The sequence below is a fragment of the Numenius arquata genome, chromosome 6 (assembly GCF_964106895.1).
Source record: "Numenius arquata chromosome 6, bNumArq3.hap1.1, whole genome shotgun sequence".
Taxonomy (NCBI): Eukaryota; Metazoa; Chordata; class Aves; order Charadriiformes; family Scolopacidae; genus Numenius; species Numenius arquata.
This window is the reverse complement of record NC_133581.1, coordinates 7,725,956-7,750,921: the sequence shown is the minus strand read 5'-3', so window position 1 is coordinate 7,750,921 and position 24,966 is coordinate 7,725,956. Positions and strand designations below refer to the sequence as shown.

The window sequence follows — 24,966 nt, the reverse complement described above, 5'->3', positions numbered from 1 at the left end:
TCATTTTTGTTTGCATTAATGACAGAATCATATTTCCTGAATATATTTTATTTTACTTTATGCCTATGATACATATATTTCCCCTCCAGTTTCTCATCTTTTCTGCTGTGAATAGCAGGATGGAAAAAAGTCTACTAGAAGAATAAGGTTTTTTGTTGTTGTCTTGATTTGTTTTTCATGTGGTAGTTTCTCCACGCTGTATTTTAATTGCTAGGTGCATACATCTATCAGGGGAATAACTTCAAATGTAGAATCTTACTGAATATTTCAAATTTCTACATTTAGGGCTTTTTCTTTACAATATCAAAGAAGGGCTAGGTTAGGATCTCAGGGATGGCAAAACCGCTGACTTTTCTGATATTGACAAAGGGGAAAATTGAATTCATTTTTTGATCAAGATTGTTACAGTCAGTGGAAAGCTGCCCTAGTGATGAAAGTTTTGCCTCAGTCTTCAGAGCAGCCAAGATTTAATGTAGTGTATTTTCTAAAACAGCTGGCAGGATGCTCTGTGCTGTAGTAATTGGGTGATAGATAGCACTGAGCTGGTGCTTTGTCAATAGTTAGAGAGGGAGGTTATGAGGATTTTCAGTGCAAGGCAAGGGAATGGGTTTGGCTTTAACTCCTGTAAATTATTGCTGTATATTTAAGCTCTGCACACTCTGGCTACTTTTCCAGTGGGGAAAAATTACTGTGATAAAAAAAAATATTTTGGCAATCTCTAGCTAACTGTTGATAGCTGCTATTTCTGTGTGTAGTGAAATCTGTTCTCTGCAGAAAAGCTTGCAGGTTTATGTGCCCTGATACAGAAGGTGCTGGACAAGACACCTGTCTCCCCACTGAAGTCTACAGACATTCAACTGCTGCCTTTTGTGAGGGCAGAAACACGTTCCTGAAGTGGCTACAATGACAGCAGAAATAATTTCATGGTTTTCCTGTCAATCATTTGCTAGCACAGTGTACTGCATCAGCTCACTGAAGAGCCAGATGTAATGGAAGTAAAGCTGCCACGTGTGCAGCTGGGACAGCAAGATTAGGAGAAAAGGAGAGAGAGGATGCTCTGCTCAGCCCCAACAAGGTTGTCTCAGCCCATCTCACCCAGCCACACATGAGGATGGGACAGCCTAACATAAAGAGTGTAAAATAGTTCCTTAAGGCTCCAGCTGCATTAATGATGTCTGATGAGCTTTTTTCTAATGGACAATGCTTCTCACAGAGTACATTATGGAGTACAAACTGGTAAAACCAGCTAACATATCCTAAAACTTTATGCCAGTGTATATCCAAAGCTGGTGAGATCCCCTCAAGGGATAAAGGATAAACATCCCCACTGGTAATGTTAGAGTTTCTGATACTCTCATTCACAAAGTATTGCTGCTTTGCCAGGGATATGGCACTCCTCTGTAGTTATTTCTTTTTTCTTTGTCTCTGAGATATGCACAAGGATTGCCCAAATTAATCACCGTTCTCACTCCCTCTCATGTGAGGTCTCAGATATGGTTTCTATGTGAATCTACTGTTAGCCTCAGATTTTAGCTACCAGGAGTTTGCAGGGACCCTTAGGAGCTGTTATATTGGTGACCTGCTTTGTGTTTCTTGTCACTGATACAGATTCTCCATCTCCAGATTCTTGCAATAATGAAATAAAAATCTGATTTAACTTCTCTCTGGTCAAAAGGTGTTATATTAGTAGGTAAACAAGCAGTTGGGAGTATGAGTACAGAACTTCAAGGATTCCTTGCTGCTTCTAGATTTTCAGACTTTGTAAAGTTGCTTGCACGCTGCTGGCCAGAAGGTTGAAGCGTTCTGTTTCTATGTTCAGTGTACAAAAAGAAGTTCTCACCAAGCTTAAGTTCTCAGTTTCAGTCTCCTTTTTCCAGTAGCTCAGTCCTTGAACATGTTCATTATCCTTGTCTAAGAATGCAGGATTGTTGTGTGCTATTTTCTTGGGAAAAAAAATGAAATAGCAATATCTCAGTTTCTGGAAAACGATCCAAGAAGACTTTCTTCTGAATTCAGTTGTTGCAGCCAGTGTCTTGACCTGATGACCTGACACCCCTGATTCCTCCAGCAATTTCCAAAGTAAATCTCCCAAGGTTCCAAGGTTTCCATGAAACTGTTTCCAAAGTATGACAGACTATCGGGAGCTCACTAGACCAGCACTCCTCAATCCGTACTCACCACTCAAGTATTTTTAGGTGAAGCAGTAAGTACAATCATTAACACCTTGAATAATCTCCATACAGAGACAAAGATTACGTGATGTTCTTTACTTTCCAATTTCTAATATAAAGACTTAAAAAAAAAAAACAGAAAAAATCTTATTCTCAGTACAAATCACTAACATCTGCCAGAACACAGTTACTATAATTTTCAAGGACTATTGTGAAGACTATTGAGATTTGGATGAGAGTGTTTTTGGCAGCAAGGGAGCTAAGTAAAAATGATTTGCAGTTTAGTTTGCTCAGGTGGAAGAAAGGGAGAGGAGAGAATTAGTCCGGATTTACAGAACGCTGGGGTTTCTGTTTTGAAATTATTTTTGGATTAGTTTCTGGGCAGATTCTGTTCCAACAGATTCTGGTTATGTTGGGTAGACTTCACTCTAACAAAAAGAATTCTGACCTCTCGGAAATAAAATTAGCAGGTTTTGTTTAGATGACTCTTAAAGTAAGTAGAATAAATGGGAAAATTGATATCTGTCCTAATTTCAGCAATCCAAGAGGCACCTGAGACACAGAAGAGTAAAAAGTAGAGTTGTTCTAAAAAAAATAGATCATTTTTGCCCGATGGTGTATCTTTGCAAAAAATGTAAAAATCCTGAAAAACAAGCAAGAAAAAGAGAGTACAAAAATTTAAGTTTGCAATGGTGATTATAACATATTGTATATGGGATTGTTCCTAATGATTTTTTCATAAATTATCAGTTTTGGACAATACAGCTGCTGTTCAGTAGTTAACTCAGAAAATAGAAGAAACGTGTCATCATATGTTAGAGTGTATATTTACAATGCAAATTAGATCAGATAATTTGACAGCACTGAGTGTACGGATAAAATCTATGAATTCTACAACATCTCTACTTTAAGGTCTGAATTAAAAAGAATACAAGGAGAAATTTCTGCTAGCTGTCTAGATTAGAAGGCAGAAAGATAAAAGCTTTCCTTTGACCAGTTGGTCAAGGTACTGGAGGGTATCTAAAATCATAGAACATTTGTAGGCTTTTTAACTACCCAGGTTATCTCCTGGTCAAAAAACGCGAAGGTCTAACATTAAAAGGCTTCTACATCGCCTAGTAGAGAACCTATGACCTAAGGGAGGAACAAGCAACCCTGGACCTACAACAACCTGAGTGTAAATAAATAATGAAGATAGTCAGAATAAAAGCAAAGCGAACAAGACTAACCAAGAGCTGCTGCTATTTAACCTAGACAAGCACAGGTTCACAGAAGGGCGGAGCAAAGGATTAAGCAGTCATCATCACCGCTCTACATTTTCACTTCTCTAGAGGATCATTCACAATACCCAAGCAAGGCTTGGTCTGGTGAGCTACAGCAAAAGCTGTGACAGCAAAGTAACCTTTTCAAAACAGTAAGTAATGTGTCAGTAGTAAAAGGAAAGCAAGACAAGCAGAAAAGTCGTGGAGGCAATCTGTGCCTGTAGAGTCAGATAGGCACAGCTTATCTCGGATCCCAGAACTTTCAGAGAGCTTTGAAGCAGCAATGTCTGCCTCTCACACCTAATTCCTAAGTGTAGTCTTTTAAACCACCCTTCATTCTCTGCTCTTCTTTTTTCTCTCCTTCACTTTTCCCATTCTTGGTTAAAACTAAAAGTCAGCATTAATAGAAGCAAACTTTTCCAACCTAAGTGACATCATTGTCTTCAACTACCAGCAAATGGGCTATCTGAAGCTAACGGGTGCTTTCCAGTGTGTATATTTTCAGGCAGGTAATCTTGAATTAGCCTATTGTAATTCTAGAGAAAAAAAACAGATGGTTGTATAGTTTTCTTACCATATTACAGGGATCTCTAGTTGCTTCACATAAATGCAGACAAAATGGTAAAAGAAGCCTGGTGGAAGAAAGCACTACATCAGCAAGCATAAGAAAACAGGTCCCTCAGGAATCCTAAAACTCAGACATAACTTCCTTAAAGAAGAAAACAAAGAACAAGAAAGAATAAGAAATAGCCAGTCTATTTCCATAAGGGACAGCTCAAATGAAGAATAAAAAGATAGCAAAGAGGAAGGAATAGTCACAGAATAAAACACAGTATTTAAATTACCTTTTGGTGGAATCAATGTTTCTTTGTGATCTGTTCAGTGTATAAAAGACTACTAAAGGTAGAGGTTGGGGTGGTTTGTTTTCTTTTTTTTTTTTTTTTTTTTTAACTCTTTAGCCTCAGAAACATAAAATGTTTTACCTTCCTTGCTTTTGTTGTGGTTTTTTCCTGAAAAAGTTGGAGCTCTGATGTGAGTGACTAAGGAGAGAAATCTTACAGATTTCCGAAGACGAACCGCCAGTTAGCTCTCTGTGGATAGCCGGAGTAAGTTTTAACGAGGTAAGAGGCGTGCTTAACACACCCCCACCAGACCTCCCTTCTCCCGCGCCCTCCCCTTGCCCGCGACCATACAAGCTGGGGTGCGGGGGGTGCGCAGGGCGCTCGGCTCCTCTCTCCGCCCCCGCGCAGGAGAGCGGGCTCGGAGCGGCAGGGTTAGGCAGGGGCTCGGGGGGCACGGGGGGACCGGGAGGAGGCGGGCAGCCCTCTCCTCCCTTCCCTTCCTTCCCTCCCATCCCTCCTCCCGCCCCGTCGCACCGCAGCCCGGCGGCGCTGCGGGCGGGGATTGCCGCCTTCCCGGCTGCCGCCGCCGCCGCCCTCCGCCGAGCTCCCCGCGGGGCGGTGCGGAGGAGCGCGGAGCGGCCCCGGCCATGGGGCTGAGCGCCGTCGGGCTCATCGGCTGCTGCTGCCTGCTACCCCTCGTCCTCCCCGCGGCCCCAGGTAAGGCCGGCGGCGGGCAGCGCTGGAGGAGGGCGGCGGGAGGGTGGCGAGCAGCGGACACCGCGGCGTGGAGAGGGGGAGGCGAGTTAGGAAAGTTTTCGGGAGTTTGCCGGGGCCGGGAGGAAAGCGGCGGCGGGAGCCCTCCTGCAGCCCCCGCCCCCCGCAAGGCAGAGGCTTCCCCAGCGCTGGCTCCGGCCGGAGATCCCGGTGGTCTTCAGGAGGGTTTTCCTTAGAGCATCCCTCTGAGGGCATTTCTCCTGCCGTTGGCGTAGGGTGTCAGTGGCTAATGCTGGTATTTCAGAGAAGCATTGCTTGGTGCAAATACTTAGAATCATAGAATTGTCTAGATTGGAAGGGACCTTTCAGATCATGGAGTCCCAAACTGGAAACAAACAAAAAATTGTGACTGAGACCTTAACTTATGTTATTCGTGCATGATTTAATGAAAATGGTGATTTTTTTTTTTTTTTTCCTTTTGATGTAGGGTTGAAATGAATTCAACACTTTTAGTATAAATTGTTTTAAATGGAATTTCTTTTCTGACTGAAGGTAGTCCTGTGTTGCAAGTAGTTCTGAAACAATGCATTTGGATTGTCATGTTGTGAAATGACATACGTGGATCTGTTCTGAAATTTCCCTTTTAAAGTAGCGTATAGTGATATTACACTTCTCATATGCTAAGCTGACTTGGTATTCTTTTGCAGTTCATTCTTTATGTCATTTCACTTATCCTACAGGAACACTTTGTGACGTGCTCCAGATTAAGTTCATTTAAAATTTTATGTTGCAAAACCATGTGTTTGAAGGAAAAAATCAGAACGTTATGCAGTCTGGGTTCTATTAAAACATCAGTAATGTGTATAGGACATGATACGATTTTTTTCCTGATGCTGATTTTTCTGGTTGATATTATAAACCTCTTCTTCCAGGCGTGAACTGTAAAACTGGCTGCCACCCAGAGAATGGATTTTGTGAATTTCCCAGTGAATGCAGGTAAAAAGATCTGTCAGATAGGGCTGTTAGTGCAGGAATGGTCAGCTTCAATAATTCATAGTCCTTGTAAAATAGACAGAACCTGAAATTATTTGTCCTCTGAAAATGTGGAAGTGTAATGAAACAACAGGATACAGTAACTGGAATCACAGAGCATAGACATTTAAGTGCCTTTTTAGTCTGCTTTTTCCAGTAAGAAAAGTTTTTACATTGATTAGCATTTTTTTTTTTTTTTCTCACTGCATGAAACGGTTTTCTTCACATAAACTGCTTCTAGTATCGCAGAAGCATTGATGGTATCTTTTTGTTCAAATGTGCTGCATAGTCCAATTTTGTATCCGAAAGTTTATTTATTGTGCCTCAAAAAGGGGAACATCCTTGTAATTATGTTTATTAAAAATAAACTATGCCTCTATCTTGTCTTTTATCTCTTTCAGGTGTCAGCCTGGTTGGCAGGGTGCTCTTTGTAATCAGTGTGTTCCTTTCCCTGGGTGTTTGCACGGCAGCTGTGCCAAGCCCTGGCAGTGCATCTGTGAAGAGGGCTGGGTTGGCAGCCTCTGTGACATAGGTTTGCACATCCTTTCCTATCCTTGAGCAAGTGAGGTGGAACAGCCCCATCTGGTGCTGGAGGCATGCAAAAGTCCTTCTGGATAACTAATTTTAAAAGATTGAATATTAGTGCTGGGTAATAAGGGGATTCTGGTCAGTGGCACATAAACCTGGAACTTTCATAATAATTTAGGCAGAAACATGCAATATCCTTTGTAACTGGGCGTTCGTGCAAACAAAACGTAAATTCATCATTCTATTTTAAATATTGATCATTGTGGACAAGGCCAACAAATAGCAGCTCCCTTGTTGTCATATAAGCCTTTTCTATAAAAATACAAGTCTTGTATATATTAAATAATTTGAAATAATTACCTGACACATTATATATATGCTACTTTCTTTTCAGAAAGATGTGAGCATAATACTTAATAATTCTTTAAAAGGAAAACATCGTGCTTATTTCTTCCTTTACTTAACCCAGTGATGATTCAGTGGAGTAGCATTAGTAAAACTGAGAAAAAAGGTCTGTCTGAACAGACTGCCACTTCTCTCTCAGATCTGAGGGATAAGCACAGCTCTTCTGTGCGGTCTCTCACTCCTTGCCAGTCAGAATGAGCCAGCTTAGAGTAAGCAAGCTAAAGAATTGGCCTTTGCTGAGCTGGTTTATTTTGGCTGACACAGGCAAACGTTCAGCCAAAGAGACCTGGGGGGGCTGAAACCACACGAGCATCCAGGAGGATGCGCCTGTTCAGCCTGTGTAACTGAAGCTGGAAGAGGACAGGTGTCCAGGGCTTCATTCTCTTTTCATGTCTTTCAGGCTTTTGTTGTTTGGCAGTTTATAATTTATAGAGCGTGCCTGCGTTCTGTCCATGCATACCCAAAACAGTAATTAATGATGACACAGTTTGAACTGGATAACATTTTCAAGATGAATAAAGACTCAGAAGATTTCAGGTAGTCTACATCCTTGCAGTGGCATTGAGCTTGGTGCAAGGTATTCAAGTACTCATTTAGCTTCTCAACAGGTTTTACAGCTCAAACTCACTGGTTGCACACATAAGCATAGACAAACTTCTTAATTTAAAGCTAGTCCTGGTGTGTTTGCAGGAGCTGCAGTAGCAGTGGTGCAGATGTGACTGTAAGCTCTCAGTGATGTTGTTCTGACACCTCTCACAGATGTGTTTATACCTGAGACAGCCACCTAGATTCTCATTACAGTTAGTGAGGAGGAATGGGGTCCTCTGTTGTCTGTGATCTACAATCATAGATTTCTAAAACTAGACAGAATGACCTCCGACTGCCACCTTAGGAGGCTCAGTTCTATTGCTTGCCAGTGACTCCAGAGGACCAGAATTTTAAAGGTAACATCCTCACACCTAAAGATTCTTGTAAGATAATATTAAATTTTTCAAGCTGGCCATACTTTTAAAAGCCATATGAAGCACCTAGCTGAATTTCTAGGCACTTAAATATCTCCGCAATTCTCAGCTTTGCAACCTTTCCCTCTTGCATCTGGTACTTAGGATGCAAAACAATGCTTTGGAAACTGTACCCATATCTTTATGGAAAAACATTATTTTAATACACATTAATTAAGATAGTTCTATAATACAAAAAAAAAAAGGTATTCCTTGCTTAAGTTCAGAAACTATTATTTCTCTTAACACTCAGAGTCTTCTTTGCCAATTTGAATCTAAATCCCCGTGAAGAGCTGCCAAGAATATTCAGCCAAAAAGAAATAGCCATCTTTTCATCTGCAGGGACATGTTATATTGAAAGTCTTTAATCCCAGAGGATTTATCTACTCTAAGTGCATTGTTTTGCCACAAGGGATCAAGAGAGGGATCCTCCTTTTCTTGCTACTGGAAGGTTGCTACAAATTGTTATCCTGACCCAATAAAGCACTAAAACTTCAAATGGGTTAAATCTACAGCGACTGGTCTCATCCTCTGCCCAAAAAGTTGGTGTTAGTTTCCTGGCTATGTAAAGACACTACAGACTGCTATAACTCATTAATAGGTGCCACTAAATGAAACTTGATTGGTTTAGGAAAATGGAAGGCTTTTGAAGGCTTCTGCTCTTACTGTTTTTTAAATGTGGGAATTCAAACTCATCAATTTCTTACCAAAAAGTACCAGATTCCCTGCCTGTCTCTTCTGATACAAAATGTTTGTGTCTGATGAGAGCAGGCCATGGTTGTTATATTTTTCACATGCATATGACATTAAGTGCCAGTTTTTAGCTACTGGAGACAATTTTTAGCTTCGGGTGTGTACTGAGATAGGGTATGTTAGAAAGCTACATTTCAGTTGTTTCTGTGGAAATTGATGAAGGGCTGCGAGTACTGTAGTTTTGGCAATCTCTTGAAATTCTTCCTTTTTGCTGCTATAGAAAGTGTAATATTTGCCAGGGAATTTCTGCCATAGCCACTGTTTTAATGTTACCAACTGTGAGCAAATGCCAACTCACAAGGATGGCAAAATCAGCAATGGAAAACTGTGGGAGGGTCTGAAGTTCATTTGACCATTACTGTAAACACTTGAAGTATTTGTAACATATAGATATAGTCTCAGCAGCTTATTTTCTTGCTAAGCATGGGAGGGAAAAAGATTTGGACTGGTGGTGATATCTCTTTTTCTGTTATCTAGAAAAGTTAGTCTCCTTGCTTGGATCATGGAGAGGCACTCCACCCCTCTGTCCATTTTTGTGGCCCTCCTCTGTACTCACTCTGACAGGTCCATGTCTTTCCTGTGCTGAGGGCTCCAGAGCTGGACGCAGTACTCCAGGTGGGGTCTCACCAGAGTGGAGCAGAAGAGCAGAATCACCTCCCTTGATCTGCTGGCCATGCTTCTTGTGATGCAGCCCAGGATATGGTTAGCCTTCTGGGCTGTCAGCGTACATTAACAGCTCATGCTTCGCTCAGCTTTTCATCCATCATTACGCCCAACTCCTTCTCCACAGGGCTTCTGTCAATCCCTTCATTCCCCACCCTGTATTGATACTGGGGGTTGCCCCGACCCACATGCAGGACCCTGCATTTTGCCTTGTTGAACCTCATGATGTTCACACAGACCCACTTCTGAAGGTTGTCCAGGTCCCTCTGGATGGATCCCCTCCCTCAGGCATGTCAACCGCACCACCCAGCTGGTGTTGTCCGCAAACTTGCTGAGGATGCACTCGATCTCACTGTATGTCATTGATGAAGATGTTGAACAGTACTGGTCCCAGTACAGACCTCTGAGGGACACCACTTGTCACTGACCTCCAACTGGACATTGAGCTGTTTACCACTACCCTCTGGATGTGACCATCCAACCAATTCCTTATCCACTGAACAAACTACCCATCAAATCCATACTTCTCCAATTTAGAGAGAAGGATGTTGTGTGGCACCATGTCAAAGGCCTTACAGAGGCCCAGAAAGACAACATCTGTAGTTCTTCCTTTGTCCACTGATGTAGTCACTCCATCGTAGAAGGCCACTAGGTTGGTGAGGTAGGACTTGCCCTTGGTGAAGTCATGCTGACTCAAATCACCTCCTTGTCCTCCATGTGCCTTAGTGTATCTTCTAGGAGGATCTTTTCCATGATCTTCCTGGGCACAGCGTTGAGGCAGACAGGTCAGTAGTTCCCAGGGTCCTCCTTTCTACCCTTTTTAAAAATGGGTGCAGTGTTTCTCTTTTTCCAGTCACTGGGGACTTCACCTGACTGCCATGACTTTTCAAATATCATGGAGACTGGCTTGGCAACTATATCAGCCTATTCCCTTAGGACTCTGGGAGGCATCTCGTAAGGTCCCATTAACTTCTGTATGTTCAGGTTCCTCAGGTGGTCATGAACCAGATCTTCTCTTACAGTGGGAGGGACTTTGCTCCCCTGGTCCCTTCCTCGCAGTCCATCCATTTGAGAGGTGTGGGGAGAGAGGCTGCTAGTGAAGAATGTGACAAAAAAGTTGTTGAGTACCTCAGCCTTCTCCTCTGTTCTTACCAGTTTGCCAGTCTTGCTTATTGGGGATTACGCTTTCTTTGACATTCCTTTTTTTTTGACCTAATTTATACACGTGCAGATTATAGGTTGGGCTTGATCCACTGTGAACATGTAGACCAGGATCAGTGGCATCATTTATAGCCATTATTGTAGTCACATGGACAGACATGGCACTGAAAGGAAGGAATCTATGAGTTGCTATTAGTGTTATCACTGCTGGTTAACCTCTTTGCAATAGAGTGCTCCAGCCTGCCTAACTGAATGCATGGCATCTTCTCATCCTCTGGAAACACAGCCTTGAAATTGGGTATACGAACACATGGCACCAGCCTGCACAGCACAGGGTTTCCCTCTGTGGCTCTCTGACGGACACTACACAGTACAGGAACAGGTACCACACCAAACACTGAACATAACAAAGGGAAAATCAGTTTGGTCAGTTTATTTCCAAGACAAATATGACAGCCCAGTCAGAGCATATGATCCACCTTGCTAAATCAGATCAGTCATCTCTGTCATCTTGTCATCTCTGGCTGTGCCTGCACAGTCATATTAGTGTGTCCCTGACTTCCCACTTGAATCTTAACCTCCGTTTGTTGGCTCAAAAGCCAACATGTGGTGTGAGCTTGGAGTATACTGTGCTACATGTCACTTGACTGCTTTGCCAAGGGCATGTGTTGGTAAGCTGTCACCAAAGAGAGTACAGGTGGAGCCCCTAATGCCAGTGCTAGACATGCATAAGACAGGGTCTAGAATTTTTGCTGTAACATAGACTACTACTGATTGTGCCCTTCCCATAAAAAAACTCAGTGATTGCTTCATGTACCGCAGCATGACAACTTAGTTTTACACAAATATTAATTTAGAGTTCATGCTTTATCGGTTGCCTCTAAAGCCTGTGAAAATAGGTGGGAACAACACTGCTCCAAAAAGCATTCAAGGTTCTTTTGGTCCTTGTGAAAATTGGAGCTTACACTCAAAGTACATGCAAAGTGGTTGTCTTGCAATGAGAATAGGATAGAAAATACATTAGAAAACAGAGCCCCTTATCCAGGGAAGATTGTATTTGAAAGCTAAGGCTGTTAAAATGTTTTGCTATGGTTAAAATTTTGCAGTACCTCGGGATATCATCTAACTTTCATGTTATGTTGTGGGAAGTAAAATATAAACGCCCTTAAATCCCTTTTCATCTTCTTAGAAAGTGTCTGTGTGCACATGAGCGTGCAAGACATCAGATAACTTGCAGTCAGCACTTCTCTGCAGCTGCTCCATTAGTTAGCTAAAATATGCACTTGTTTGTTTATTTATTTTAATTATTTTAAAAATTCAGTAATCATTTGAGTGGGAAGTGGCTCAGCAGGGAAATTGTAAAGAAAATGAGATGTGTGACTTTGGGTCCAGACATCATACAGCTCTCTCTTCTGGTACAGTTACGTAAGGGTTGGATGCAGCCCAGCCAAAAGATGAAATTTTAAGAGATTTTTGTAACTTGCTGATCTCTGTTATTATGAAGTGTTTGTTCATAAGCACATAATGATAGGCTCTTGGGCAGGGAGCGGGGAGAATTCCCAGTTCCCTATTGCTGCATCAGAATTCTGCTCATGGAGAAGCCAAGGTTGTGAAAGGATGACTAGACTACATAGTTCTTTCTCCCCTGCTAATATTTTATTGATAATATTACTTATTTATAGACTAGAACAATTCAAACGTATTTCACAAGTGGCAGCTAGGAAGAAAGAAACAAGCTGAAAGTGCTTGCAATAGTTGAACAATCTGAACTCCATTTTAACAGAGAGGGGAATAAACCAGAATTATAAAATGCAGGATGAAGTTCCACTAAAGCTGTATTTTATTTGAAGTATTAAATACTATTTACTGACTCTTTCTCGTTTGATTAATTGAGCCCTGGGTTGTATTTTTAAACAGATATTCACCCATGTTCTGCAAAGCCCTGCACCAATAACTCAACGTGCATAGAGACTGGTGATGGAGGATATATTTGTCTGTGTGCCCAGGGATTTACAGGAAAAAACTGCCATCTCAAAAAAGGACCCTGCATTATTAATGGGTAAATATTGATTTCTGACATGAATTTGAAATCCACACTCCTACTGACTACTATTCAGAATTCTTTGCTAAATGGAAGTATCTCTGTGCTAAAATATATGTTTCTGCCAGTTGCTAATATTTTTATCAAACTTTACAAATCTGATCAGTTCATGTTGCAAAGATTTACAGATTATCAGCATGAGTTTGTGTGCATAATTTGAGTACTAAGAGTAATAACTTGCACATTTTGCTGTGATGAATTTATGCTTTCCCATGATTTTAGTAAACAAAACTTGAAGTAACCTCCCATCTTGTGTTCTCAACTGTAGTGAGAGATAATTGTATACACAAACCATATACAGTAATAAGAACAGTAGCTAACGCACAAGCTGTATGCACAAAAACGTCTAGTCCACCAGCCTGTCATTTTTCTTAACTGACATATAATGGTATGTCCATAGTTTACTGAAGGAGATAATCTCACTTCCACGAGAATAGGATGTGGGAGGCCATTGCTCTCCATTCTCTAAGTGGGACATTAGAAACAGCATTGCCAGCAGGTTGAAGGAGGTGATCCTTCCTCTCCTCTCAGTCCTGGTGAGACACATGTGGAGACAGATCTGTGCTCCTTAGTACAAGAAGGAAGTGAACACACTGGAGCGACTCCATCGAAGCACTATGAAGATGATTAAGAAGTATCTTTCTTATAAAGAGAGGCTGAGAGAGCTGGATTATTTAGCCTACGTAAGAGGAGGATCTGGGGGAAATTGTCTATGTGTATAAATACGTGACGGGGAGAAGCAAAAGAAGGTAGAGCCAGGCTCTTCTTACTGGTGCCCAGTGAAAGGTCAGGACGCAGTGGGCACAGACTGAAAAACTTTCAGCGGTATCACTGGTAGAACTGTTTGAAAAAAAGGATGACCTTTCAAAGTTAAAAAAAAAATGTGGATTGGTGTTTTTATTGAAATCTAGAAGTATCTGCTGTCTTCTAGCTCATCAAGGATCTGATCCCATAAGCATACAAAATGCCTTTCTGGTGGATACAAGCTTGGTAAAACTATCACCTTAAGATTCTTTTTGGAGATTGCCTTCTTTCTTTCTAGCTCCATATTAGTGCTCGCTGGTTCTCTTTTTGCTCAGCAATAGATAATTGTCAATATTCAGGTCTACCTTATGACTAAATCTTCCTGAAGACTTGTCCACTCTTGCTTAGGGAACACTAACACATCTCACTGTCTCTGGCAAGAACTGCCATTCTTAAAACCTTCCAATCTAGAAAATCTATGATTCTGTGATTCTATGTCAGTGGAATTTTTTTGCCATTGCTTTTAATTGGGGTATAGTCACACAGTTCTTTCTGTGTTCACTTTCAGCGTCTAAGATAACTGCTCTGATTTGCCTATTTCTTTTCATTGACAACGAGGAAATTTAAGTTCCTCGCGAGTGCCTTGAATGACATCGAAGCTACTTGCCAAACATAGGGAATGTGAATAGCTTGCTTTATCCACTTTTCATCTGTAGAGCAAATATTTCAGTAGTTCAACGTGGACATATATTAACTATGCCAAAGAATAGGTGAGGTGCAGTATCAATGAAAAAACACAGGTTAGTTCCATGTACTTTATTAAAATCCTCATGGTTTAAATCGCTGAAACTACATTTTTTCTGATAGTACTCTGGGTTCGAACTGAATGCTTGTGAGCTTGTCTGGAAATCATGAACAATTTTCATAATGTAACAACGTTCTTGAAACAGCTGTTATTTTTCTCTAGGAAGCTGGTTCCTTTCAGGAAAATGAGTATCAGGCTCTGCAAAACTGCTTTTAGTTTAAAAGGATGACTGTTCTCAGCATAAGCTCTTGGTGTTGGCTAATACTTCACAGTCCACCAGAGAGTGCACCTCACATCCTGGAAAGAAGCCTCGTCATATGCTGCCATCTCAATCACCTTTCACTTCCTCTCAGTTCCTCTCTACCTCAGTGGTAATGTTAACAATGTTGATATTACAAAGCATTGCTGCTGGCTCCTTAAGTTAATATTCACAGATGGAACCAAGACAATTCACAAATCAAAGTGATTGTTCTAGTTTGTTTACAAAATCAGGCAGATGTATTTGCATTAGTGACATCTGCGTGAAGTTCTGAAGTTTTGCACTGAAGCAGAGCAGTGAGTGGTACATTCTAAAATGAAAGTGCGGTATTTGGAAAGCAAGAAGTGGTAAGTCCATATTTCCACAACTAGTCCCCATGTACCACACCTTGCTGAGCATGCGTTCAATGCCAAAATGCAAAGTAAATGTCCTTCTATTAAAGGACATTAATATTAATACCTTATTTATTTAAACATAGAATCATAGAATGGGTTTGGGTTCGAAGGGACCTTAAAGATCATCTAGTTCTGACACCCGTGCCATGGGCAGCGACATCTCCTCTAGACCAGGTTACTCAAAGCCCCATCCAGCCTGACCTTGAACACTTACAGGGATGTGGCATCCACAACTTCTCTGGACAACCTGTTCAGTGTCTCACCACCCTCACAGTAAAGAATCTCCTCTTAATATCTAATCTAAATCTACCCTCTTTCAGTTTAAAACTGTTACCCCTCGTCCTATCGCTCCATTCCCTGATAAAAGAGTCCCTCCCTATCTCTCCTGTAGGCCTCCTTTAGGAGCTGGAAGGCTGCCATAAAGTCTCCCCGGAGCCTTCTCTTCTCCAGGCTGAACAACCTCAACTCTCTCAGCCTGTCCTCATAGGAGAGGTGCTCCAGCTCTCTGATCAACTTTGTGGCCCTTCTCTGGACTCGCTCCAACAGGTCCATGTCCTTCTTATGTTGGGGGCCCCAGACCTGGACACAGTACCCCAGGTGGGATCTCACCAGAGCAGAGTAGAGGGGTAGAATCACCTCCCGCAACCTGCTGGCCATGCTTCTTTTGGTGCAGCCCAGGATACGTTTGGCTTTCTGGGGTGCAAGCGCACATTGCTAGCTCCACTAAATTGCACATTTGTGCCTTTCGGTCCTATCATTTGGCCTTACACTCAGTAAGGCATAGTTACATTGCAAAGGTAAAGAAAGGTGTCCCAGTGAATTTACATCACTTAAAACATAGTACCAGGCTAGTAATTTTTAAGTTCATAAAGGGTTTGCACTGGAGAGGCAGGATAAAAACAATCAGCTTTACATGTAGCTGCTATGGCAGAGTGTTTTACTTTGCCAATACAATACATAGATTATCTTATGAATAATCAGGTGGAAAAGAAAGCTATGCTCCTAGTGTCTTTGTTCAGTCTTGTCTGAATAGTTGCTCAGCTGAATAGCTCTAAGCTTATGAAAACACTTGGAAGCTTAATTTTAATAAATGTTTGAAATAATTTAAATCCCTTCACAGCTCTTCAAATTGAGTTTATATGCTGGTGTACTAATCCTGCCCGAAGGGTCAGCAGAAGATTTTATAATCTGTATTGACAAAACTCTTGCACAAACTCATTCTTTGTTCAACTTCATTGACTTGAGTGGATTTGCATTTGGAATTGGCTCTTCTAAAGAAAACCAGCTCCTTTTATTATGTAAAGTGTTTCCTAATAGCTTCTTTCATTCAGCTTTAACTCACTTCTGTCTATGTGTTTGTTACCTGTCCTAGCTCTCCCTGCCAGAATGGAGGAACATGCATTGATGACAATGGTTTTGCACCACACGCTTCCTGTCTGTGCCCTTCTGGTTTTGCCGGCAACTTCTGTGAAATAGATAGAGATGACTGTGAATCCAACCCCTGTGAAAATGGAGGAACATGTACAGATATTGGTGCAGATTTCAGCTGTTTTTGTCCCCATGGGTATACGGGAAAGCTCTGCAGCAGCCGTGTCATATTCTGTGCAAGTGGCCCGTGTGAGAATGGAGGGACATGCAGCGAACAACCCCAAGGAGGATTCGAATGCATCTGTAAACCAGAATTTGTTGGTGCAACCTGCAAACACCCCAGCAAAAACACAAGCCTCTCTGGAGTGAATATGGAGACAAAGCACATGCAGAATTACAAGCCACCCCCAAAAGCTCATCACAGATCAGTACATCATCAACAAGAAATCCTGAAAATAACAATGAAAGAAACAATTCAAAATGCAGATCCCTTGCTCAGTAGAAGCCAGGTGATATGTTTTGTTGTACTGGGCTTGCTTACATGTCTTGTTGTCTTGGGTACAACTGGGATTGTATTTTTTTCAAAATGTGAAATGTGGCTTGCTAACGCCAAATATAGTCATCTCCTACGCAAGAAAAAGAACTTTTTTCTGAAATCTAACAATGGGGAAAACCTCTCAGTTAATATTATCTTCCCAGAGAAGATCAAATTGACTAATTACACTAAAAACTACACTGCCATCTAGGCCCTTGAAAACTGAGCAGCAACTTGCAACTTTTCATAGCAATATGTAAAATAGATTGGATTTATTGCCTGTGATTGGCCTCCATATTTGTGGGTACATTTGCTGTAGCTTGTGCTGAGTGCTAATGAAGAAATACAATGCATCTCTATTGCTAAGGATTTTTTCATTCCCCAAAATAAAAGTTAAAAAAAAAATGGATTAAAGAACAAGGAATGTTAATTTGATTTCTTTTCAAGGCAGCTATTTTTTTTTGTAAAATAAAAGTTAATTTACCACTGGAACTGTATTGCAGCTTTGTCTTGTGTATAGTTTATTTGGCAAATGTTGTACCTGTAAATTACACAGTAAAGAGCTTGGGTTTTTTTGGATTTTTGTTTTGTTTTTTTTTTAAATAAACAGCAGTTAAGGGCTATACTGGTTTATTTAGTCATTTCTAAAATGTTATGCTACAACGAAGTCCAAAACAAGTGTCCCTGTCTGATTCTTCTGCTGTCTGTGATAAAGACTGTAGAGATTGTAATCAACAGGAACAAATGCACACCGATGTCTCACATATCCAGTCAATTTTGCTATTTTTCACATGCTTGTAAGAGAGATTAATCCTTCTCTAGAATCTAATAGATCTTTGTGATATTAATTTCAGGTTAAAGGTGTCTGTTGCTTGGGATGCTGCCTCCATAAATTGTACTATTTATCTGCCAAAACGTTCAAAAGGTGTTCAATGTCTTTGGTCATACTTTCTATGCAGACACTAGATAGAGATGTAAAGGATCTGATTCTGAGTTTTCTATAAATATTCCTCAAAGAACTCTGCTGAGAGAAGTATCTTACATGCCTGTGTCATGAGGAGAAACAAAAAGATAACTTGTGTCACCTGAAAGAGGTCAGCTGCTTTTAATTCTTCATTTCTACTTTTTCTCTATCACATTTAAAGGAGAAGACAAGATTTTCAAGAATCAAAAGCAGCACTGGCAAACAGGCAAAGGCTCATGATAGCCACAAAATTGTTAGGGGTCTGAGAGCACTAATAGGTTTTAATGTCCCTGAAGAGCCTCACCTGGGGTCCTCACCCATGCCCTGCCCACAGGCCCATTTCAGGTCAGCTCAGGGGTATATTGGTCCTGATCTGAGACATTCTGTAGGAGTGCTGGTCTCCGTCTCCGCCTCCTGGATGGACCTCAGACCTGTAATGTAAGTAGCCCATCTCCCGGATGTGCCTTTCACTGAATTTCACTGAATTTTTTTTAGAGTTGGAAGGGATCATAAAGATCATCTAGTCCAACTCCCCTGCCGAAGGTCCTTTTGGACCTGTGCTTCAGCCTGTCTCCTTTTGGAGCCCATGGATGGACCCTGGACCTGGTTTATCACTTGCTGTGTCTGGCACTGTTGATGGACCCCATTACCAGCACCAACTCTGGTGATGTGTTCAGCCTCTGTGAGACTGTGCTGTTGGTGAGGGCACGTCCCACCTGGGGGTCAACCCTCCTAGGTCTCCTGGCTTTACTTCCTTACTGGGTGGCCTGACCCTGGCTGCTCCCTTTCCAAACACAGTGCCTAAAGATGTCTTTAGCTGCTGTTAAGTAACAATTTATTTCCCCGGCCACCCAGATAGGAACATCTAACAGCTTCTTCAAAGTTGTCTGATAATTATGCTCGTCCTTAATCCGTTAACAGCTGCTCAAATAAAAAGGAGAAAAAACCCCAAAACCCAAACCTTAGAGCATATACAGGTCACTACTCTAGGTTTTTTTCTATTGACGTTTCTCTTAATTGCTATGACTATATAGGAGGTTTAGCTGTATTGCTGATAATGTTTGCACATATGATAGCATTACAATGTAGTGCAAAGATTAGAGCTAACAGGAAAAATAGTGTTGAGATGTTACAGTAGAAAGTGTTGACTTCTAGTTAACAGGATGAAAATTTTCAAGCAAGCAGGTGCTCCCTCTCAAACTCTTGTTGAGAAGACAAAACCAATTCATCAAAACCAGCAACTTTTCAACCAGTCTTAGCAAAGATGACTAAGAAAACCAGATGAAGGTAAAATCAGGTAATCAGTGTTGAATTTGAAGCCATGAAAAATAAGCCAAGGGATTTTACACATTTCTTGTAAAACAATGTATTTCAAACATGTTATTCAATACTGTACATTTTAATATGTGATCTGTTCTGTGATTAGAAGTATGTTAGGCTCAACTTGGAGATAATCAGAGATGTTGAATGACTCCATTGGGTAGCTTGCAGCTTTGATTCAAAACCACTTGCAACTGTAGGTATCCGCTAGGAATTGGTGCTCGGATTCCAGACCCAGCTGTGCACCTCTGCCTTTGAGCAGAGGTTCTGTCAGCCCTTACAGCTAGCTCTATCTCAGGCCAGAGCAAAGCTTTGGGTAACAAAGCTTGTGTTTAAAATACAAAATGCAGGTAATTATAATTCATGTTTATAAACTCTCACATGATTTTTGCCCATGGTGACCCAGTTGGCAACTTCTCCATCACAGTATATTTCTTCGTACCTAGACAGAAGAACCTCTTCAAAGAAAAGGTCATTAGCTCAGCATGGAAAAAACCACAGATTTCAGCTCCTAGCATCCTTCCTATGACTGGTCATGTAAGTGGAGAAGTATAGGAAGTATTATTGTTCTGCTATACTCTCCAAAGGAAAAAAAAGTTTTATTTTAAACATGAAAGGTTGGAAAAAATAATAGCTGTCTTTAGCGTCTCTGTTCCAGAAAATAATTAAATATATGTATCGGAATTTCTCATATCTGTGCTGCTAGTGTAGTGAACAGCTCCGAAGCTTGATCACCACATAAGTGACAGAGAACTGGGATGATAAGAAAGATTCAAATTAAAGAAAACTACGGTGTTTGAATCAATAGCCAGCAACAGTTCCCCAAAGCCGGAAGTTTGAAGCAAGGATTGTGCAGAGACACTGACATAAAGGCAAGGAGGAGACAAAGAGCACTGGTGTTGTTTCAAATTTATGTTTATTCTACATATTTTTTATTAATGGAGAGAACAACATATCTGTGATACTCATTGCCAGAGGTATCAACCTATATTGCTATTTCTCACCTCTGATTTCTGAATGCTCTCCCTTAGTCAAGCAATGATGTCTCTGAGCCTCAAACCCCACCTCTGCCTTATTGCCTGTAAAAAAAAAAAAAAAAAAAAAAAAAGACAATTAGGCTGGGGATTGAGACAGCGGGACAGTTTTTTAAGGACAGTAGCTCCCTCTTGTCCCCGAGCTATAGGAGAATTAAAAGGTATGTTTATTTTAACCATCTCCCTTTGAGCGGTCTTAGCCTCTGTCCCCACTACATAAACAAAACAAAAACAGACCCATAGATGTTTCACGAAGATCAGGTTTTCAGAGACAGGGTGTGGATGTTTTTCTGGGATATTTTTGTTCAGAATTTTTTTCATGGCCATGGTCTGGCTGCTGTAGAAGTAGAACATATGAAGTAGTAATCAAACTCTGGACAAGGATGTCTGAATATAGAATACGTGCATGGCTTCCCTTTTTACTGCCATTCTTGATATCTGTCCATAAACCAATAATGTATGTATTGCTTTTGATTAATAAGGATTCTATTTGCAAGTGTTCAACCATCTGCACATGATATATCCACAGCAGCTCAGCTGGTCCGCTCTTCTGGGTTGATAACCCAAATTCTGTTTTCAAATAAATATTTGGGTCCAGAGGGACTATGGTATTCCTACTTAAAACAGACCTTCAGCTTTTGAGGGTGAAGCAGTGTTAAGGACCTGGCTGCACGAATATATACAAACCATCGCTGAAGACAATGGTCCAGATCGCACTGCCTGAGCACAATCCTTTTCCTAACTATGTCCTTCCCTCTCCAAGTTCTCAAATTTGCCTGTGCCTTGGCAAAATTTATTTACCATCACAGCCTTAAGGGCAAAATAATTTGCTACAGATATAGGACTCTCTTATTTTTTTAATTTTTTTTAATCCAGGGCTTTCCTGGCAGAACTACATGTATATGTATCCAGAGCACACTAAATTATTGCACACGTACTGTGCATGCACTGTTGATTTTCCAAAACACATCTCATTTACTATGCATTTCTTGTGAATGAGCCATGGACAAATCTTGCATTCCTGGATGTCACGCAGCCTAGGAAAATATCCAGTTCTGCCTGGCTAAGGTAAAAGAAGAGTCTTGAGAGAAGACTTTTGTGGTTGCTCAATCCATATTGGAGCCAGCACTTGAGGCCTATAAAGACGGGCCAGCTTTGCTGCATCTCTGTGGCCATTAAATGAGATCAACCCAGAAAGTGTACTGTGTTAGATTTTGCTCTTATAAACCAAGTAATATCTTGAACTTTTTTCCCTAAATTTCTTGAAGGAAATTAAGAAGTTTTTCTTTTAAAACTTTGCAGGAAAGGGAACAAGACTTCATATAAAGGGAAGTATTTCAATCTTAAATACAAATTGAAGTGTTGTTCTGGAATTTGAAGAAAACCCTTGAATTAATTTTGGCCATTAGCTCTAAAGCTCAAAAAGAGACTTTTTCTTACATCTCACTCCCCTATAGGTCCTCAAGATGGAGGACCTTTCCTGAAGCTCACACCTGAATTAGGGTCTCAGACAAGTTCATGGGAACACAGTACATTGTGTAGTCCTTACCCTTAAATCCAGACAAATTTTGCAGGCACAGAGCAACATCCTTATGTTCATGGTCTCTCAAAGGCAAGTCTGAACAACTTTAAAGATGCTAAAATATGAAGGGGTTAGAATATAAAGAAGAGGGAGTAAGCCAGGCTTAACTAGAAGTTTTGCTTAGACCGAAAATGTTTTCTTAATGGTTTGCCACATGAAACTTGGAACAAAAATGCTGTTTTATTCTTCCTTTCTGCATCCACTTTCCTCTTTTGAAATTATATCCTTGCTATTAATTGCAGCCTTCTACTATCTATATCCACTTGATGGCAGCATTTGAACACAGAACCATTTGAATCTCTTCAAACTGTCCCCTTTGCATTTTCCATCGGGAAGTTTGTAACCCATCCCCAGTGACTGGTTATGGGAAAAGGGCAAAAAATGAGAACGAGAACATGCCAGTGGTTCTTTGCCTGTAGGTAACTACTGCTCATGACCCGGTGAGCTACAGCAAAACCAAACCCATATCTGTGTCAGCAGAGAAAGTCATCAGTGTTATCCCAACAGAATTACTGTCCTCCTTTGGAATTAAACTGGAGAGTAAAGACATGACATCTATGGATCCATGAATTAATGGTACTTCTGGAAAGGTTACTGCAATAAGAATATCCAGTTTGGATCTTCTGCCACCAGAAATGAACATAAATAGTGCTGGATTTTGGTGTGCTACCTGTGGCATGCAAAATTTATCCTTTCTTCTAACTTGTACATGGCTTTTGATAAACCAAGCACAACCAGTATGTACTTTATAAACAAGTCTACATGAATGAAGATAGCGTAAATGAACAGTCACTGAGAGGAAAAGAACAATGAAAGGAAAACCAAGAAGAAACTTTATGCAAATTCAGGTAAATGAAAAGTTTTTGGTACATTAGTACACTCCTAGGCTCTCCCATTTTACTTGTTTATTTTTTTCAACCCAAAAGGGCATACACAGCAACATTTTTATTAATTTCATTCATTCTCATGCTCCCCACACCATGTGGTTAAATTTTTATTTGCCTGCCTGTCTTACTGACTTTCAAAGGTGTTCAAATTGCAAGAGGGAAAAAACATGTTTTAATTTTTAAAAATCTTTTTTGTACCAAATTCAAGGCCAGAACTTCACTCAGTTTTCCAGGGCAGTGGCAGGCATCTCGCAACTTGCTGGGAGTTCTACATTTCCAGCAAGGAATGGTTAATATATCAACAGGCCAAGTAAATGTGGAGTTCATTGGAGTTATTCCATTCTACCTTCCAGTGTATAAATTTCTGGAAGCATTTCAAGAGTCCTGCATTTTGTCATGGGGCAAGTGTAAGCTTTTAAGGGATTTAAGCCTCAACTCTCACCTGTGCCTGGTTTTCTTCCTAAATAATGGGACTTGGAGGACTAAGGAAATCTGACTGATCTGATGGCTGGGAGCCTGGATTACTGAAAGATATGAGAAGCAGCCTGTTTTCAGGGAGTGCTGGAGCAGTCCTTGTAGTTTTGAGCACAAGAAAGAGTTAGTGATGGCTCCTTGCTGAGGGAGAACAAAGATTGCCTGGAAGCCAGAGATGAAAGCATAAAGAATCATGTGTGGGCTTAGTGGTGGGAGAGAGGCATAAAGGGACCAAGTCTGATGTGGAGCCCTGTCTGAGGGAGTTTTTCTTTAGACAACTGCAGGGTTGTTATACTGCTAACAGATGAGCTCATCAGGGAAGATCTTAGTTTGTGCTTTATAGAGCACGTGTGAGGTAGAGGGAGTGAAGAGGGAGTAGCTGCAGCTCTACCAGGTTTGCTCTCCACAGCCGCCGACAGGCCCAGTCCTACTCTCCCCTCCAGAAAGCTGGATTTGTGCAATACTTGCAATGAGACTGCTGCTGTTAGCTAGTGGTGTCATCTTCATTTTGAATATCTGTTCTTTTGATATCTTGCTCATTAATGTCCAGATTCTGCATTGATCTTGTCTGGACACTTTCATTTTTCTATCCTATGGTCGTGATCCTCACCCAAAAAAAGCACTTATAAGTGAAAAAGGGTGTGAAAAATTCAGGGTGTCCCCTGGCCTCAAGACTTTCTTCTCCAGAGAATCCAACAAGAAAGGTTAGAGATGGTTAGGACTGTTGGCCAAGTTACAAAATTGTGACACACAAAGGGCTTTCCAGTAGTTCCCTCCAGTTTCTCTGTAGGTAGATACATGGTCATCACGTCCACTGATACCATTTGCAGAAGCATGACATTGGGAGAAAAGGGGCTTGTTTTACGTTCTACCTATTAGTGTTTCAAATCCATCTATCTTTGAAACTAACTACATGCCAATTTATATTAAGCATAAATAAAAGCAAACAAATAGAGTGGTGGTACAGCACTTAGGAATGAAAGATCATGCCCAAGTCAACACAGCCATAGTCCAGTAACAACTTTAGCAAAGGGCTTCATGTGTCCTTGCGGAGGCACATCAAAAAAAAAAAAAAAAGAAAAGAAGAAAGACGAGAAATAGCCTATTTTAAAGAGACAATGGAATGGTGAGTCCAAGCATTTTCTTTGAGGATGTGAAGTAAAACAGTGTGGTGGGATGGTCTCCATAGAGCCCCAAGACAGAAGAGGAATGAAGGCCACCCAGTTAACCTGGAAACAATGAACTCAGAGGCCTTGTCAGCCTAGCAGGCGCAACTAGCTTGAAGCAGGGGAGGAAATCTAAGTAGGTGGCATAGCTAGAAGAAGCAAGAAATTCGAGGTTTTTTTTTTTCTTTTCCTCTGCTCCTCCTGAGATGTGCTGGTTAGATCTGTGATACTCTACCCAATTGCTTACAGGCAGCAGGGTATGTGTGACCACTACAAGATGATGGGGGAAATGGCCATCCTGTTATGAATGAGTGTCTACAGCTCATCTCACAATTTAAAGAGAGGTAGGAAGTGAGGAGGCTGAAATGGATAGATGGTAGCTTGTATTTATTGAGTAAAGGTAAACCTACATGCTTGGGCTGTTGGTGGGCTTTCTGTAGCCTGATGTCTATAGATAGGCAAAAATAGCCTTGCTCAGTTGGGTAGGACTATGATGTAATTCTCTCAGAAAAGCAATTGTAGGTTAAGAAGATTCCTTGCTGTTCGTTTTTCCCTCCAGCCTTTGGAAGAACTTCATGTAGAGGAGACAAAATGTTATTAAAGTCTGTGGTACAAATGTTGGAGCATTAAACTATCAGCCTAAATAGGTCTTCAGATGGATTCATGTAATAAACACTTACATATGTTCTGTCTCTTGTGGGCAGTGCTGAGTTTGCAACTGAGTGAGTTTCCATTGAAAAAGTTCCAGTTAAGGCTGCCTGCAAAGCTCTGCCCAACCAGTATTCATGTTTCTCCTGCAG

General features: G+C 41.0%; 1 protein-coding gene across 1 annotated transcript; it reads left to right on the top strand.

The window, feature by feature from the left end:
• The first annotated feature begins 4,816 nt into the window (after positions 1–4,816).
• Positions 4,817–17,361, top strand: DLK1 (delta like non-canonical Notch ligand 1). Its single transcript, XM_074149642.1, has 5 exons — positions 4,817–4,992; positions 5,922–5,985; positions 6,423–6,553; positions 12,450–12,591; positions 16,209–17,361. The coding sequence occupies exons 1-5, from the start codon at positions 4,923–4,925 to the stop codon at positions 16,948–16,950; spliced, it is 1,149 nt and encodes a 382-aa protein (XP_074005743.1). The 5' UTR covers positions 4,817–4,922; the 3' UTR covers positions 16,951–17,361.
• Positions 17,362–24,966: the final 7,605 nt, after the last annotated feature.